The sequence below is a fragment of the Osmerus mordax genome, chromosome 6, assembly GCF_038355195.1.
Source record: "Osmerus mordax isolate fOsmMor3 chromosome 6, fOsmMor3.pri, whole genome shotgun sequence".
NCBI lineage: Eukaryota > Metazoa > Chordata > Actinopteri > Osmeriformes > Osmeridae > Osmerus > Osmerus mordax.
Genome location: NC_090055.1, coordinates 6,851,863 through 6,871,361, shown reverse-complemented (window position 1 = coordinate 6,871,361; position 19,499 = coordinate 6,851,863). Strand labels below are relative to the sequence as shown.

Here is a 19,499-nt window from a genome sequence, read left to right as displayed (position 1 = left end):
GGTCCTGGACACATCCATCAACACTAATGAAAGCCACGTCCTGCCCGGTCCAGCCATGATGGCCCCCGTCACTCAACCGTATGCCACCCCCGGACCTGGCATCTGGTGCGAGGACACACACACACGCGCGCAGCCTAGCTGAACGCATACAGAACGTACACACACTATCCCAATTAGGCAACGCCTCACCCAGACACCCATACATGTTGTTACTAAATACACACAAACACGCGCACACACACACACACACATACAGAGGCTTGGCCGAGCTGGTCTGGGCTGGCAGTCCTCATTTTCATGCTGTCTGGGCCCTGGCGCTCTGTGTTCAAACAGGAGATATGGAATTAATTTATGCAAAGTCAGTCGAACAAATCCTGGGGAAGGCAGAGCAGAGCCGGATGAATATTCAAATGACGTGAACCCATTTAGGATGGGCCATTTGCATGTGTGTATTACCCCTCAATCATAACAAGCTTACTAAACCAACAATCTGCCGGCTCCACACCGCGCCCCGCCCCGCCCAATCACATACTCACACTTTCTCTTCCCTCTCTATCTGTCTATCCCACTCCCTCACCAAACTCACATACACACAAGGCCTTTCTTAGACAACTGCAGTGTGGGGCCCACAGATGGGCTAAGAGAACTATGCTGGGTTAGTCTTTACAAGGCTGGACCAGGCCAGGACCAGGCCAGGACCAGGCCAGGACCAGGCCAGGACCAGGCCAGGACCAGGCCAGGACCAGGCCAGGACCAGGAGATCTGAGGGGCAGTAGATGGATATTTGACCAAGATGTGGTGTGGACTAACGCCTATATCAGGCTGGACAGCACAGATTATTGCATGTTTTTGCATGTTGTAGGCGATAATAGACAACATTGTTGTTGTTGTTGTTGTTGTTTACAGCTGACACATATTTTGAATGAACACATCCAATTAACTGATGTGCAGATTATGAGATGGTGTGCAGATTATGAGATGGTGTGCAGATTATGAGATGCTGTCACGTAGAACACTGTGTGTCCTGCTGTGATGTCAAATGGGATCTAATCTGGCTTTCCGGTCAATCTGGAGCAGAGCTAGGCCTTAATCTGGAGTTCTGGCTCGCATGGAGCAGAACTGGGCACTAATCTGACCTTGTGGTCGAGATCTCCAGATGATCATTTCTGGATGGATGACTGGTCGGTCGCCTGTGGTGATCAGCAATCCCAAGGTGACCTCCTGTAGAGAACACACAGTCTGGAGCACCGAGGAGTCTCCCAGCAGGCTGCCTCTACATCTGCTGATTGACTGGGGGGCTGCTCACGAATAATCACACACCACACACACACAAACACACACACAAACAGATTACGGTACAGTACAGCTCTGTGTTCTGGGTCATGAGGCATTTTGAATTGACTATAATCAGGCCCTCTAGACTCTACTGTGTGTGTGTGTTGGGGGGGCGGGGGGGGGTTAGGATATTGTTCTAGTTTCCTCAGCCTGTGTCAGGGTTGCAGTGGTTCTGGTGACTGAACGTTCTGTCGCTCTCTCCCAGCGCTGGAGTGATGATGTTCTCTGAGCGAGGGAGTCTGGGAGGGAGGGCGAGAGGGAGGGAGCGGAAGGGAGGGAGCGGAAGGGGGCTGGAGGAGGGATAGAGAGATGAGAGAGCGAAGCTGGGCTGGAGATGAATGACTCGTTGGCGGGCCAATGAAGAGGGCCGTCCCTCCAGGAACACGGGAGCTCTCTGCCCGGCGAGACTCTGGAGTGTGATTAAGTTCCCTGCTGGAGGAGAGAAGAGGCAGGATGAGATGGAGTGGAGGGGGAGAGAGGGGAAGACCAGAGGGGGGTGAAGCAGGGAGGAGGAGGGGCAAGGAGAGAAGGGGCGTGATGGCGGAGGGGCACATTCATCCGTTTCCAGAGTAACAGACATACAGGCCTCGCCTCCACAGCCACCCAGTCAGCCAGACAGCCACCCAGCCGTCCAACCAGCTAGCCAGTCCCTCCAGCCAGCCAGCCGATTTTGATTGCAGCCATATTCCCAGTGATGGATGCTAATGCGGATGCTAATGAGGTGACAAGGGGGCAGGCGAGTCACCTCTCAAGAGCCGGGCTGATTCACCAGCAGGAAGGAAGATCAATCACAGCTGTTCAAGTGGTAATATTCCATTTAAAAACGAGATTGAACCTGCCTCTTAGCAGCAAGCCAGTGTGGGCTTTTTAGACGAGGCAACTGTTGACTTTTCTCAAATTCAAGTGAGTCCCCCTTAGATGATTCAAATGGCTGTCATAAGTTTATAAAGTGTATTATAGCGTATACGTGTAGTATACACACATAAAGTGTATAAACACTAGACCAGGGGGGTATTCCAGAAAGCTGGTTTGCGACATAACCGGGTAAGTTAACTCCAGCTGACACACAATGTTGCAGCAATTTACTGGCAATGTTGCTACAACGCTGGCTGTCATATGAGGAGTTAACTTACCCGGGTTTGTCACATAACCTGCTTTCTGGAATACCCCCCAGTTGTGTATGAACCAAACCAGATGTAATCTAAACCCAATGTCGATAAACCAGACCAAATGTACATGTACCAGACAAGTTAAACAGTATATAAACCAGATCAGATGTAGGTAAACCAGATCAGATGTAGGTGAACCAGACCAGCTATACAGTGTATATAAAACAGACCAGATGTAGATGAACCAGACCAAACTGTGATTCTACCCACAAGGCTCCCAGCCAATCAGCAAAGCCCAGCTCTGATTGATGAAGCAATCAATGTCCTGGGTCTCAGCTCCTATTCACCCACATGTTCTCTCTCTCCCTCCCTCTCTCTCTCTCTCACACACACACACGTACACCCAAACATGCACACTTCCTAACAAGCACCTCACACTGTGCACACACTCAGCATAAATCACTTGAGCCTCCGCTACCTGCTTGGAGCTGGCTGGTCTGCAGGGTAGAACAGCTGTCAGAATCCCTCTGCAGTGTGGACGGTATGCAGTGTGAGAGAGACAGGGCTGTGCTGGTGGTACACAGGAATACACAGGCACAGACCCGATACTGATACCACAGCACAGAACTTGGTGTCTGGTGTATATGTGTGTGTGTGTGTGTATATGTCTGTGTGTGTGTGTATACAGGGCTCTAGAGTGCGAACAAAGTGGTCGCACTATGCGACCAAAATGTGTACGGGTGCGACAAAAAAAAATCCTAGGTCGCACCGGTGCACCTAACCTCGCATCCACTGTCTCTCCACAAACGAAGCGTTTGTTATCCTAAGACGGAACTGACGCTCATGGTTGGATCATATCATGGTCTAAACCAATCAGAGACAGCGATGGGGCGGGTCTTTGCCTCTGATTGGCTGTGGTCCAGATATTCCTGTAGCTCCGTGCTGTGTGATTGAAATTACGACTTGAGCACCAGAGAGTCAGTTTAGCAGACCTGGGCATTGTATGGCCCGCGGGCCATAACCGGCCACAGGCTGTCTCAATCCGGCCCGCGTGAGGTAAATAAAAAATTTAAAATAAATAAATGTGTTGAGCGGTAGTAAATATGTAGTCCTGAAAGACTACAGTGATCAGGCGATTTACATATGTGCACTTGCGCAACCTCACCGACAGGAGAGTTAGCTGTTGGTTAGCCCTCGAAAATGAAAAACTTTGCCACTGATTAACTTTTAACAAGACATGGACTTCTAAGTATCTGTTTACTGAGGTCAAAGTGAAAGCTGTGAAGAAAAAAAACTAACGCGGACATAATAACAACTTGACTGATTCAGTGGGCGCGGGCTGATGGTTTGCTAATTGAACTGCAGACCCTGATCATTACCTGTCAGCTGTCCTTCGCATATCCACCTCAGACATTCAGACAGATTTCGATGCACTTGTTCAAGCCCACTGGATTTCTCTCACAGAACAAAATGAACTGAAAAATTCCACATCTTTAACATACTGCAAAACAACTTTTCAGTGTTTGTGAAGATTAACTGATTACAAATAAAATGAAACACTGTTGTTGTTGTTGTTTATACTGTTTATTACTTCTATAATCTTTCCTATTTGACCTACACCAAAATCTAAGATATTTATATAAATATTTACAGAATATCCTTATTCTTCTGATAACCAGTAGCAGCTAATCAAAATATATACTTTACTGCTTTTTACAATGGGAGAAAATGAATAGTGAGCAAATTGATGAGGCCCTCCAACACATTTCAGGTTTCTCATGTGGCCCCTTGTAAAAATTAATTGCGGACCCCTGAGTTACGAAGCTGGGCCATGGAGCTAACCCATGGAGCTAGGATTCTGATGCTAGGGAGAGTGTGGCAAGATGATTTAGCCAAGGCCATAGGGCAAGAAGGCCAAATTACAGGTGTTGGCCATCTGAAGGGCATGGGACAGCAAGGTGGGACCCGCTATAAGACTTTGAGCCATGAAATGTTAGGTCTCAGTTCAGGGAAGCACTTTTAAACAGTAGCACTTTCTATTTTTAAATGTTTTATTTTGCTTAAAATGTTTTAGTTTGGTAGCTCAGTGAAGCACTTAAAAGATTTTTTGTTTATATATATACAGTATGATTGTGCTTCAAATAAAAAATATATTTACCTACACCTTAGTCTTGTTTAAGATCATTTACATAATATATATGAATGTATATGGAGCGTGATAAAAAGGTGACCTTGAAATTGTGGCGACGCAAGGAAATATTTGGGTGCACCTACATTTTGTGCTGGTGCACCTAAATAAAAAAGTTAGGCGCACCAGTGCAACCAAGGCAACAAGTTAGTCTGGAGCCCTGGTATATGTCTGTGTGTGTATATGCCTCTCTGTGTGTGTGCGTGTGACTGATGTTTTGAGGGCGTCCGCTCTGGCTGTGTTTTCTGTCATATCCAGGGTGATGTAATTGTGTGCAGCAGCTGTAGCAATACAAAGAGCCCATGGGCCTGTGTGTGTGTGTGTGTGTGTGTGTGTGTGTGTGTGTGTGTGTGTGTGTGTGTGTGTGTGTGTGTGTGTGTGTGTGTGTGTGTGTGTGTGTGTGTGTGTGTGTGTGTGTGTGTGTGTGTGTGTGTGTGTGTGTGTGTGTGTGTGTGTGTGTGTGTGTACTGTAGGCTGACGGATGCTGGATCTGTCTTCTCCCTGACAAACAGGATTAGTCATCCTCATGACTGAGTACTGTGTCATTTGTGTCATCTCACTGAAATTGATGAAGCAATGAAATTTATGTGTGTGGCGGGGGGGAGTTTATACGCGTTCGGCTTTGAGTCTTTGCGTGCGTGTGTGTTTATGTGTCCGTGTGTATGTTAGGTGTGTGTGTACATATGTGTGTCTGTGTGTACGTGCGTGTGGGGATCAGTGTGTCGGGGGGGGGAGGGATATAAGTGTGTCTTGGGCGTGTGTTAGGTGTGTGTATGTATACGTGCGTGTGTGTGAGTGAGTGTCAGTAAGCAGCATGACCGACAGCACAACTGCCCCAAAGAGATTGAAATGGGAGAATCTCATCAGTTTTTATAACATGATTCATGGTTGGATTTGTCTTCTCCCGACGCAGCATCACTTCACTTCCAAAGTTCTCTAAACACACACAACTGTAAATGATGTTTGAGTGTGCTTTGGAGAGCACCGCTAGCTTCCCACCGTGTCCCAGTGATTTTCCGTGAATCGGATCAGAGAGATGAGTCGTAATGGACACAGCTGTATGCTGAGCAGGAGAGAGAGAGACAGAGAGAGACAGAGACAGAGAGAGACAGAGAGAGACAGAGAGAGACAGAGAGAGACAGAGAGAGACAGAGAGAGAGAGAGAGAGAGAGAGAGAGAGAGAGAGAGAGAGAGAGAGAGAGAGAGAGAGAGAGAGGAATAACAGAAAAGGTGTGGGGGAGGGAGAGGGGGAGTCAGACATCATGACTGATAATAGACAGGGATTGCATGGGCCCTACAGGAGCAGCCCGTGCTGCTGACTAGTAATTGCTGGGGGGGCAGTGGGGCTCTGGGATTGGGCGGAGACCACATTTGGACACGATGCAGGTGCACAACACACTGTTCACATGTAATTTTTGCCCCCATGAGCCCCCTATCCAGCATAGCAGAGATGGAGGGAGAGAGAGAGAGATGGGGGGGGGGGGACATAAAAAGCCAAGAAAGCATTAGTGATTTGGCAGGGCCTCAAGCTGCACACTTACAGACATACACACATGTACACACGCACACACACACACACAGGCGGGCCTGCCAAGCGTCTATTCATGGGGGACTGGGGTAATTGTTATTCAGCTGTCCTTAATGAGATGTGGCTGGCCAGGAGTGGGGAACTAGGCCACTCCCCCTGCTTTTGTTATGCTAATTAGGCACCATTAGAGAGGCCTCCGCCATGTTTCTGAACTCATAAACTCACACACCCCTCCTGCTCAGTGCACACACACACACACACACACCTGCTCTCTGTCAGGTGCTGAGCAGTGTTGGTGAAGAGAGAGGAGTGTCCTTGTGATGCGTTTGGCGTGCCAGTTCGGCCCTGAGACCTTGGGACGCCTCTGGGAGTGCCCCATGGCGTCTGCTGCAGAGGATGTTAGTCCACGGCAGGGGTAACGCAGTACCATGCACGGATACTGTGTCTGTGTGTGTGTGTGTGTGTGTGTGTGTGTGTGTGTGTGTGTGTGTGTGTGTGTGTGTGTGTGTGTGTGTGTGTGTGTGTGTGTGTGTGTGTGTGAGATCTATAGGCCTAGCAAGAATCAGATCCTTATTACCATACAGACGACACTGCAGAGGATCCTGTTCATCATGTGGATTAATTATCAATTAAACACTTTATCCCAAAGATCTACTCCATATCACTTTTGTCTTCCCCTAACATATGATGGAAGGCTCTTGAGCTTTGCTGACAGAGTGTGTAAACACACACACCGTCACACACGCACACAAGGTCGGTCTCGGAGGAGTTCTGTGTCTGTGTCTGCGGCTGATAAGACTGTCATTCCCTCCCCCTCCCCCCTCCCCCCCCCCCCCCCCCCCACACACACACACATACACACACAGAGGGAAGCAGATTTCTTTCATCACACGTAAACCATGTCTGTGTAAGTCGTCCGTCCTCTTCTGTACTTGGTGTTTCAAAGCGCCGCTGAAGATTACCACCAGTGTTTGTCCTGAGCCCACAGAACCATCCTGGTCCCCATTGATTACAATCCAACGGGCTTTCGATATGTTTTTCTTCATGGAGACGCGAGCTGAGGGGGATTGGGAGCCCCCCCCCCCTCCCCACGGCATCCCAATCCCTCCCCACAATTAGATTAGCACGCTATCGCGGCACATCGTCCATACCTTAATCCTGCGTCATTATTCCTCATCTGATTGTTTACCTGCTAATCCAGCAACCTGGATTAGAGTCAATTAAGAAGGAAGAGGTTTCCTCTGATCGCAGGCCAGAGCGGGGGAAAGAGAATATCAGCTCCACGCCAGCAACCATCACACTTGTAAGGAACATGTGGGAGGATTGCGACTAAAAGCATGTTAGTTTGTCGAAGAGTACGGGCCTTTTGTTTGTTGTGGCTTTTTGTCCGTGTCTCTCTCTTTGCCGTGGGCATCTCTCCTCTTCCATCCTTTCCCCTGCCCTTCTGTCCTCCTTCTAGTTTCCCTCATCAGTTTTCTTTGTGGAGGATGAGTGTGGGGCTTTGTTGAGCTTCCTGTTAGTTCTTTGTTGTGGAGGTGTGCGTGGACAGTACGTGTGCAAGTCAGTGTGTGTGTGTGTGTGTGTGTAAGTGCGCGCACGCTTTAGTATGTGTGTACGTCTCTCTCTCTCTCAGCACACGTTTAGTATGGGAAGCGAGCACTGGAATTTGCGTGTCAAATAGAAACTTTTCCTGCACGTTGTTTTTTGTGTGCGTACATCTAATCTCGATCAAAGCTTTAATCAGGTTGTGGGCACACAAGCATGGAGACTGATCCCCCCCTCGTAAATCAGCCCGCGCTCCTCTCCTCTTCAGACGGGGGCTCCCCTCCTGCACCTCTGGGATTCCCACTGCTGCATGGGGTCTGCTCGCAACCGTTTAACTCAAGTTCGAAGTTGGAGATGTCTGGACCACATCTCACACAAAGGTGCATCTGTGGACTGAACTATAGCCCTGCTCTGTACTAGAGTCCTACTCTGTCCTGTTCTGTACTAGAGTCCTACTCTGTCCTGCTCTGTACTAGAGTCCTACTCTGTCCTGTTCTGTACTAGAGTCCTACTCTGTCCTGTTCTGTACTAGAGTCCTACTATGTCCTGTTCTGTACTGGAGTCCTACTATGTCCTGTTCTGTACTAGAGTCCTACTCTGTCCTGTTCTGTACTGGAGTCCTACTATGTCCTGTTCTGTACTAGAGTCCTACTCTGTCCTGTTCTGTACTAGAGTCCTACTCTGTCCTGTTCTGTACTGGAGTCCTACTCTGTTCTGTACTAGAGTCCTACTCGGTCCTGTTCTGTACTAGAGTCCTACACGTCCTGTTCTGTACTAGAGTCCTACTCTGTTCTGTACTAGAGTCCTACTCGGTCCTGTTCTGTACTAGAGTCCTACACGTCCTGTTCTGTACAGGCATTGTGGGACGGCCAACAAGAGACGACGGGTAGGTTTTAATAAGCACTGGAACCAAGAGGTGTGTTGGTGTGTCAAAGAGAAAGGGTGTGTGTGTTTCTGCTATCAAGGCTCCTCCACTTCTCTTCTCGTTCAAGTTGCCTTTTCATCTGCCTCTCGCCATCAGGCCCTGACGGTGTGTGTGTGTGTGTGTGTGTGTGTGTGTGTGTGTGTGTGTGTGTGTCTGTGTGTGTGTGTGTCTGTGTGAACAACAAGAGGCTCTTTCTGTGCCAGGCCAGGCTGAGTAGCACGTTTAGGGTTGTCATCTCAAAAGGCCAGCTGCTCCCCTTCTTCCCCAAATAAAGTGAAAGCAATTTGGATATCGTAAAGACACGCTATTCACTCTCTGTCTCTCCCTTTCTCTCTTCATCTCTCTCTCCCTCTCAGTGTCCGTCTCTCAGTCTTTGAAGGCTAGCATATGGGTGCTCTCGTAGACAATGAACATGCACATTTAGAGTCTGGGTCTCAATTTGACTAGGTGTGTGTTTGGGTGTGTGCCTCGTGTGTGTCTGCGGTGTATCTTGTCAAACCATGTTGTTTATGTGGTGAATAGGGCTATATGTCATTTGGCAACCTAGACTCTAACACCAACTCTGTCTCCAAGCAAAGTCTGGACTGGACTTAACTGCACCGGACCAGACCAGGAACTGTTACAACTGTTCATTTCCTCAGAGATGATGTGACGCACGAGACACACAACCAGAGCAGTGCCTTGTTCCTTATTTCATTAAGCAAGCTATCCGGTGCCGTTGGAGGATAATTCAAACAAATTCCGATAGTGTCTGTGTGTCTGACGCCTGAAATCCCAGTGAACATGAATATACAACACAAGCTATTGTCCTCAGTGAGGGGATGAGGACGATAGCTCCTCAGAGAGGAGGGGTGAAGGCAGACATGTTTGAGTGAGGTCTTATTGTGAATCGTACCTTGGAACAAGCAAGTCCAATGGTAGATTTCGACTCTTATCTATCCTAGAGAGAGGAAGTAGAAGCAAACCAAGGTGAGATTGTGGCTCCATCTGTGAGTGTGTTTACTGTGTGTGTGTGTGTGTGTGTGTGTGCGCCCGCGCACGCCTGTGCGAGTGCGTGTGTTTGTTCAGGGTTTTAAACAGAAGGTCATTGTTGGACGGTTAATAACCAACTAAGCGTGTCATTTAGATGTTGTCACTGCAAATAGAGTCTCACTCTCTTCACCTGTTTTTTGTTGTGCTCTCTCTCTCTCTCGCTCTCTCTCTCTCTCTCTCGCTTTCTCAGGTTGGGAAGAGGCAGTATGTTCTTGTGACTGAGGAGTCCTTTGATGCACAGTACTATGTGGCTCACAACAAGTTCTATGAACAGGTAAGACACAGCCCGTGGTTTGTCCATTAACATGGTTCTGACTGTATGATGGTGACTCAGTACCACTGATGTTAAATGTGCTCATCATAGACAGCCTCCAGCCCCGTGTTTGGGGTGGGGGGGGGGGGGCGTCGACAGGAGGCTTCCCCAGGTTAGGGCTCTCTAGGGTGGGTTAGCTGTTAATCAGCCACCCTGATACCCTCTGGTACTGTAGGCTGCAACAGCATGTGTCTTACAAACTCTTTAATGTGAAAACACTGGGTCAGACTCCAGCCTTGGGCCATAGTACAACGAGAGAGGGGAGAGAGAGAGAGAGAGAGAGAGAGAGAGAGAGAGAGAGAGAGAGAGAGAGAAAGGGAGGGAGGGAGGGAGGGAGGGAGGGAGGGAGGGAGGGAGGGAGGGAGGGAGGGAGGGAGGGAGGGAGGGAGGGAGGGAGGGAGGGAGGGAGGGAGGGAGGGAGGGAGGGAGAGGGAGGGAGAAGATTCCTGTCTTCTCTGCACATGGCTTCAAAGAATCTTGTAAAAAAAAAAAAAACTCTCCCCAAAAACTTTCAAACATCTTCAAATAAATCAATTCACTCCTACATTTAACGACTATCAAGAACATGTTTGAAGTTATGCTTTTAAAGAAAGTTAAGTGGAAAGGGGAAGTGACTGGTCGTACCCCTACCCCCCTTCCCCCCAATCTGGCTATCTTGGGGCTATGAACACCGTTACAAGTGTCGATCAGTCACCTGCACACCAGGTACATGTTAGAAGATGGATTTGAACCAAGCCCCCCCCCCCCCAACCCACACACACCCACCCCCCCCCAACCCTCCCCTTCCTCCCTCACCCATCCCACCCCCAGGGTGAACTCCTGGCTTCTGTTCTGGATTTCAGCTGTTGTTCAGGAAGGTGGGGTTGGAGCCTTGCAAGGGAGGGTTGAATGGTGAATGTTGGCTGGCTGGATGTGGGCCCAAGCTACAGTATTTAGCGATCATACATAGAGCTATCATGAATGTTGTCTACTATGGATTGCTGATGTTGATTGGCTCGGCTGGCGTGCTGATTCTCATTGGCTAAGCTAGCATGCAGATGCTTGAGCTCGAGGGTGGGCCGAATTTGAGAGAGAGAAGCAATCGACATACCGGTAGTCAAGAAGAAATTCACCACAGTGTCACGCATGGACGTTATGTTGAGGACAACAGCCATGTTCTTCAGCTCATTGAATCCAGGCATCTGAAACCCGTAGGTGCTTGGTGCCCTTGAAGTCTTCGACATTCTGTTCATGGCAAGAAAACAAATGATCTTCGCCACTTATTACAGGAGTTGGGTGTAAACACACACACTGTCAAACACACGTTCCCTCAGCGTCATGCACCCAGTTTCACTGTGACCAGAAAACGGCCTTGTTCGACGCGCATGCTGCTAGCCAACACACACTTTCTGAATCCAAATGTTTCTTCTTACAATAAAGAACTGACATTGTGTCAGACCTGTGAGGTTTGGTTTTGGTGTGAAGATGTGACAGTGATTCTGCAGCACTGTTCTCCTGATCTGGAATCATTTTTTATTAACTGTAGATCTTTTTACTCGCCACGAGAGTTTGCATCATTCATTCTGGTTGGCGTCTACATGCCTCCGCAGGCTAGCGTCAACGAGGCTCAACGTGTGCTCGCCAGCCAGATACTGAGTGTGGAGCATGAAAATCTGGATTCCTTGGTTATTGTGCTAGGCGACTTTAACAAAGGCAATCTCACTCAAGAACTCCCAAAATATAGACAATTCATCAAATGCCCTACCAGAGAAGGAAACACCCTGGATCACTGCTACTCTACAATCAGCAAAGCATACCATGCGGTCCCCCGAGCAGCACTGGGTCACTCTGACCACGCCATGGTCCACCTGATTCCTGCATACAGGCAGAAGCTAAAGCGCTGTAAGCCTGCTGTGAGGACATCAAAACAGTGGACCAGTGAAGCTATGGAGGATCTGCGGGCGTGCTTGGACTGCACTGACTGGGACATGTTCACGACTGCTACCAATAGTCTGGATGAGCTCACAGAGGCTGTGACATCATACATCAGCTTCTGTGAGGACTGCTGTATACCAACACGCACCAGGGTAAGCTACAACAACGACAAACCTTGGTTTACAGCTAAACTCAGAAGGTTGAGGTCAGAGAAAGAGGCCGCGTTCAAGAGTGGGGACAAAGACAGTTTCAAGGAGTCGAAGAACAGGTTTAGCAAGGCGGTGAGGGAGGCTAAACGACTGTACTCAGAGAGGCTAAAACACCAATTCTCTGCAAACGACTCTGCTTCTGTCTGGAGAGGGCTCAGGCAAATTACCAACTACAAGCCCAGAGCCCCCCACTCCACTAACGACTCCCGCCTGGCCAACGACCTGAATGAGTTCTACTGCAGATTTGAAAGACAATTGGACAGTCTTGAACTACCCCTTCCCACCCAGGAGGCCTCCCACCTCCCCCCCTCTACAGTGACGACTCTCTCCATTCAGGAGGGTGAAGTTAACAGACTTTTCAAGAGGCAGAACCCCCGCAAAGCAGCTGGGCCGGACTCTGTCTCTCCAGCCACCCTCAAGCACTGTGCTGACCAGCTGTCTCCGGTGTTTACCCACATCTTTAACACCTCCCTTGAGACATGCCATGTGCCAGCCTGTCTCAAGTCCTCCACCATCATCCCTGTGCCCAAAAAGCCAAGGCCAACAGGACATAATGACTACAGACCCGTCGCCCTGACCTCTGTGGTAATGAAGTCTTTCGAGCGCCTGGTGCTGGCACACCTTAAATCCATCACTGACCCTCTACTGGACCCCCTGCAGTTTGCCTACAGAGCCAACAGGTCTGTGGACGATGCAGTTAACATGGCCCTCCACTTCACCCTACAGCACCTGGACTCCCCAGCATCCTATGCCAGGATCCTGTTTGTGGACTTCAGCTCTGCCTTCAACACCATCATCCCCGCCCTGCTTCAGGACAAGCTCTCCCAGCTGAACGTGCCTGATTCCACCTGCAGGTGGATCACAGACTTCCTGTCTGACAGGAAGCAGTGCGTTAAGCTGGGAACACAAGTCTCTGACTCCCGGTCCATCAGCACCGGATCACCTCAGGGCTGCGTCCTTTCTCCTCTGCTCTTCTCCCTGTACACCAACAGTTGCACCTCCAGTCATCCGTCCGTCAAACTCCTGAAGTTTGCGGACGACACCACCCTTATTGGGCTCATCTCTGGTGGAGACGAGTCTGATTATAGGTGGGAAGCGGCCAACCTGGTGACCTGGTGCAGCCAGAACAACTTAGAGCTCAATGCTCTTAAGACAGTGGAGATGGTTGTGGACTTCAGGAGGAACACAGCCCCACTCACCCCCATCACCCTGTGTGACTCCCCAGTCAACACTGTGGAGTCCTTCCGCTTCCTGGGCACTATCCTCTCCCAGGACCTCAAGTGGGAACTGAACATCAGCTCCCTCATCAAGAAAGCACAACAGAGGATGTACTTCCTTCGGCAGCTGAAGAAGTTCAACCTGCCAAAGACAATGATGGTGCACTTCTACTCAGCCATCATTGAGTCCATCCTCACCTCCTCCATCACCGTCTGGTACGCTGCTGCCACTGCCAAGGACAAGAGCAGACTGCAGCGTATCATCCGTACTGCTGAGAAGGTGATTGGCTGCAATCTGCCTACCCTCGAGGACCTGCACACCTCGAGGACCCTGAGGCGAGCGAGGAAGATTGTGGCCGACTCCTCCCACCCTGGACACTCCCTGTTTCAGTCACTCCCCTCCGGCAGAAGGCTGCGGTCTATCAGGACCAATACCTCACGCCACAAAAACAGTTTCTTCCCTTCCGCTGTTGGCCTCTTCAACAAGGCCAAGGGACCACACTGACTCAAATGACTTATTGCCTAAAACACTCTGCTTTTGCACTGCACCATAACATGGTATCTTGTACATTTGTATTTTTTGTAATATTTGTATTTTTGTATTTTTATATTGTAATTTACGGCAACTTATATTTATCCCACTTAGTACTGCTAGTTTATGTACCCTTAGCATAGTTAGTCCACATATTTAAATTTTAGGTATATGTTTATTGTATGCACCTTCCTGCCAAAGCAAATTCCTTGTCTGTGCAAACTTTCATGGCGAATAAATCCCTTTCTGATTCTGATTTCTGATTCTGATTCTGATTTAAACCTGGAGTGTGTGTGTGTGCGTGTGCGTGCAGGTGCTGGTTCCCAAGAGGTCGGAGTTCAAGGGGAAGATGATTGAGGTGGACATTTACGAGGCAGGGAAGCACTTCCTGAAAGGCCGGCCAGTGGACCAATCAGAGGTCTTCACCCCCTCCATCTCGCCACCCTTGGAGAAGGGGCAGGTGTCTGGACTCACTCAGGTCAGCGGGCTCTGGGGCACACACACACACACACACACACACATGTGCGGAAAAAGGTATGCCCTCCACAGGTTGCTAGTTCAATTCCTTCAATCGATTATGCATTTCACTCCTAACACGGATGTGCTACCAAGCACTCTAGGACCAGACCCAGCTTCTATCGTCATTACAAATGCGGTGGTTCATTTATTTTGAAGCTTTTCACAAACCATAAGTTCATACATAACACCGGTTGTGTTATTTGTCATTTCCTGTGGTGTATGAGTTATTCAGCAAGGCTGCCTTGCTGTCCTGTTTTACCACTGCAGAGTGATGAGACATGAACAAGTCAAGCAACCACACACGGGCCCTGTTGGCCTAGTGTAGCCATGGCAACTTAGTTTCGTCCGAACGCTGTCACATTGTTTCGTTCTGCCGGGACGAGTGTACATTTGACCGTGTGTGTGTGTGTTTGCAGTACGTGCGTGTGTGTTAGATTAAATGTCGATTAGGTGTTTTAGACAAAGAGTGTGTGTGTGTCTGTGTATTTGTGTGAATTAGAGTGTGTTTTAGAGAAAGAGTGTGTGTGTGTCTGTGTATTTGTGTGAATAGTAGCAAGATTGCAGGCACATGGTTGGTTTTGAGGCAGCAGGTGTATATAGTGCGTGTTCCCCCGGGAGGTTTCATCGCCACCTCACCCACACTGCTGTCCTCTGAGTCGCCCTGCTGTCCTCTGTGTCGCCCTGCTGTCCTCTGTGTCGCCCTGCTGTCCTCTGAGTCGCCCTGCTGTCCTCTGTGTCGCCCTGCTGTCCTCTGTGTCGCCCTGCTGTCCTCTGTGTCGCCCTGCTGTCCTCTGTGTCGCCCTGCTGTCCTCTGTGTCGCCCTGCTGTCCTCTGTGTCGCCCTGCTGTCCTCTGAGTCGCCCTGCTGTCCTCTGTGTCGCCCTGCTGTCCTCTGTGTCGCCCTGCTTTCCTCTGTGTCGCCCTGCTGTCCTCTGAGTCGCCCTGCTGTCCTCTGAGTCGCCCTGCTGTCCTCTGAGTCGCCCTGCTGTCCTCTGAGTCGCCCTGCTGTCCTCTGTGTCGCCCTGCTGTCCTCTGAGTCGCCCTGCTGTCCTCTGAGTCGCCCTGCTGTCCTCTGTGTCGCCCTGCTGTCCTCTGTGTCGCCCTGCTGTCCTCTGTGTCGCCCTGCTGTCCTCTGTGTCGCCCTGCTGTCCTCTGTGTCGCCCTGCTGTCCTCTGTGTCGCCCTGCTGTCCTCTGAGTCGCCCTGCTGTCCTCTGTGTCGCCCTGCTGTCCTCTGTGTCGCCCTGCTGTCCTCTGTGTCGCCCTGCTGTCCTCTGTGTCGCCCTGCTGTCCTCTGTGTCGCCCTGCTGTCCTCTGTGTCGCCCTGCTGTCCTCTGAGTCGCCCTGCTGTCCTCTGTGTCGCCCTGCTGTCCTCTGTGTCGCCCTGCTGTCCTCTGAGTCGCCCTGCTGTCCTCTGTGTCGCCCTGCTGTCCTCTGTGTCGCCCTGCTGTCCTCTGTGTCGCCCTGCTGTCCTCTGTGTCGCCCTGCTGTCCTCTGAGTCGCCCTGCTGTCCTCTGTGTCGCCCTGCTGTCCTCTGTGTCGCCCTGCTGTCCTCTGAGTCGCCCTGCTGTCCTCTGTGTCGCCCTGCTGTCCTCTGTGTCGCCCTGCTTTCCTCTGTGTCGCCCTGCTGTCCTCTGTGTCGCCCTGCTGTCCTCTGTGTCGCCCTGCTGTCCTCTGTGTCGCCCTGCTGTCCTCTGTGTCGCCCTGCTGTCCTCTGTGTCGCCCTGCTGTCCTCTGTGTCGCCCTGCTGTCCTCTGTGTCGCCCTGCTGTCCTCTGAGTCGCCCTGCTGTCCTCTGTGTCGCCCTGCTGTCCTCTGAGTCGCCCTGCTGTCCTCTGTGTCGCCCTGCTGTCCTCTGTGTCGCCCTGCTGTCCTCTGTGTCGCCCTGCTGTCCTCTGTGTCGCCCTGCTGTCCTCTGTGTCGCCCTGCTGTCCTCTGAGTCGCCCTGCTGTCCTCTGAGTCGCCCTGCTGTCCTCTGTGTCGCCCTGCTGTCCTCTGTGTCGCCCTGCTGTCCTCTGTGTCGCCCTGCTGTCCTCTGTGTCGCCCTGCTGTCCTCTGTGTCGCCCTGCTGTCCTCTGAGTCGCCCTGCTGTCCTCTGTGTCGCCCTGCTGTCCTCTGTGTCGCCCTGCTGTCCTCTGTGTCGCCCTGCTGTCCTCTGTGTCGCCCTGCTGTCCTCTGTGTCGCCCTGCTGTCCTCTGTGTCGCCCTGCTGTCCTCTGTGTCGCCCTGCTGTCCTCTGTGTCGCCCTGCTGTCCTCTGTGTCGCCCTGCTGTCCTCTGTGTCGCCCTGCTTTCCTCTGTGTCGCCCTGCTGTCCTCTGTGTCGCCCTGCTGTCCTCTGTGTCGCCCTGCTGTCCTCTGTGTCGCCCTGCTGTCCTCTGTGTCGCCCTGCTTTCCTCTGTGTCGCCCTGCTGTCCTCTGTGTCGCCCTGCTGTCCTCTGTGTCGCCCTGCTGTCCTCTGTGTCGCCCTGCTGTCCTCTGTGTCGCCCTGCTTTCCTCTGTGTCGCCCTGCTGTCCTCTGTGTCGCCCTGCTTTCCTCTGTGTCGCCCTGCTGTCCTCTGTGTCGCCCTGCTTTCCTCTGTGTCGCCCTGCTGTCCTCTGTGTCACCCTGCTGTCCTCTGTTACATTTAGTCATTTATTCGCCCTGCTGTCCTCTGTTACATTTAGTCATTTATTCGCCCTGCTGTCCTCTGTGTCACCCTGCTGTCCTCTTCTCCTCACCTCTACTCTAGCGCCCCCTCTCTCCTAGCCTCTTCTTCAGTGGTTGTCCCCTCGTCCCTTCTTTCGTCCTCTCTTCTGTCCGCCCCTCCCCTCCTCCGCCCCCCCTCTCCGCTGTCACTCTCATGTCACATGGCCGCTGAAATAATGAACCTTAAAGAGTGACTCCTTTGTAATTGGTTAACTACTGGAGCCCTGGGTGTGGAAGCCGAGGGATGGATGATAGTGGATGGTAGTTAGAGGGTCATTTACAGCCCATTACCCCTCCTCCTCCCTCCATAAACCTGGAGAGATGACACCATCCCCCCACCCCACCCCTCCTCGCTGAACGCAGGGAGTTATTAAGGGAGAGTGGCGGTCAAAGCGTGACGCGAAGGACCATTTTTGTATTCTTTCTTTTTTTGTGTTGCACTTGAATTCATTTCCTACCTGGCAGTCTGGCGGGCTGTAAGCGTCTTAGTGGTCCGCAGGAGAGCCGGTGTCGGTTGCCAGGTGCTGGAGAGGAGGGTGCCTGCCTGCTCTGACACTCTGAAGCGGCTCTCTCCCCACAGGAAGCAGTGTCACTGGGGAAGTTTAAAGACATGATGTCATCGGGCTGGTCAGGGCTGGTCAGCTCAATACGGGCCGGTTGCCAGACTTTCTGTCTCTCACCTCTCTCCCTCTCCTCTCTCCCTCTCTCTCTCTCTCTCTCTCTCTCTCTCCCTCTCCTCTCTCTCTCTTTCTGTCTCTCTCTCTCTCGCTCTCTCTCTCTTTATGTTGTGCCAGAGTCAGGCTGTAACAACTGATGGAGTGTGAAATTAAAATGTGTAGCACATTCCCCAGCATGGCTGGGTGTCCTTCACTGCAGTGGAATGTGGAGAAGGTGCGCCGGTGAAAAAGAACTCTGAGCCCCAGATTAACATATGGACGAGAAATAGTGACAGTTTAGCCAGCCGTATCATTTCCAAATTGCTCATTTTGTCCAAGACCCTCATGTGCAGACACGCACACTCTTTCTGTGTGTGTGTGTGTGTGTGTGTGTAATGGGAAGAGGTTGAAGTGACTGTGTTCAAACACACACACACCTCATCCGCTACAAGAGAGGAGAGTGTGAACAGTGAAAATCTCTCTGATTGCATCTCTCAGTAAACACACATTAACGCTGCTTTATGCCCTTACGTAAAGCATTCACGCACACCGGCCCTGCACACGGCCGCTACTCGCTGTGTAAAGCTGGCCCTCTCCCGAGCGGCACAGACACGCACGCACACCAGAGGACTCGTCTTCCATGTAAATGTTCAGCTGGCCGGGAGACTGACAGCTCACCGCACTCTCAGATACTGTCTGCCATTACCTCGTCCTGCAGACCCCATTAGCATACACTCTGTCACCATGATGACACCAACCCTCCTCCATCGTGTGCATTCCAATGCATGCCCCACCCCCCCCCCACACACACTCAGAGGAAGTTTTAATGGCACACATAATTAGACCTGCCTAGCTCTACTCCCACACAGTCATTCATCTTCTCGTCATCTGTGTTCCTTTGTGTGTGTTTTTCTTCCGCTTTTTTTTTTTCTTCCATTTCTTGTTGTTTTCGTGAGCTGTTTCCTGGGTGTGCGGCTTCACACACTTGCAGACGCGTGCGCGTGCACACACGCTTTCAAGCTCGGAGACACACAGACACACGCGCTCCCCCCAGCAGGAGGCCTCTGAACACAAGAGTGCTTCAAGGTCTCCCATCACCACAGCAGAGTCTAAATGATTACAAATCCAGTAATAAACACATCTTATACGAATAATAAAGGAGAACTCCGTGAAAAGACTTTTGTTCCTCGCATCCTTTTGTTCGCTGCTCTAGAATATTCTGTCTGAGGAGAAACCAACACAAGGTTGCGGCTGAGGAGAACCAGCGGTGTGTATTTGGGTTTACAGTCCATTTGCCACACTTTCAACCAGCACTTACAAACATGAAACACTGGATCAAGACGTGTTTTGTTTCTGTTCTCCATTAAAGAGCCCGGGGGGGTTAGTGCTCTTTTTAGGCGTATGACATTGGTTCCTATCTCTCTTTCCCTCTCTCCGCTCCCCTCTCCCCTTTTACACTCCTCTTCTCTCTCCTCCTGTTTCTCTCTGCCCCATCTCCGCTCGTCCGTTCGCTCAGTCACTCCCCGCACCCTCTCCTGCTTCTCTCTCTCTCTCTCTTGCTCTCTGGCCCCTCTCCCGGTCTCCCCTCCCCACCTTGATAGAAAGTGCTCTCTCCATTGTGAGTCAACTGAAGGACTCATTACAGCGTCTGCCAGGAGACACGGCCCCTGTGCAAGGGAAGAAAGAGGCCTGCTCTCCTCCCTCCCTCCCTCCCTTTCTCCCTCGGCCATCCTTGCCTGGAGAGCAGCACCAGATAATCAGCTCTATTCACCCGGCAGCCTCAGAAGGAGCCTTT

General features: G+C 51.0%; 1 protein-coding gene across 1 annotated transcript in view; it reads left to right on the top strand.

Annotated features, from left to right (window-relative positions):
• Positions 1–19,499, top strand: part of cdkal1 (CDK5 regulatory subunit associated protein 1-like 1) — an 88,277-nt gene that overhangs the window by 61,568 nt on the left and 7,210 nt on the right. Inside the window, exons 6-7 of the mRNA XM_067237397.1 lie at positions 9,853–9,936; positions 14,161–14,325. Coding sequence (XP_067093498.1) covers positions 9,853–9,936; positions 14,161–14,325 — 249 coding nt within the window. The remainder of the gene's footprint in view (positions 1–9,852; positions 9,937–14,160; positions 14,326–19,499) is intronic.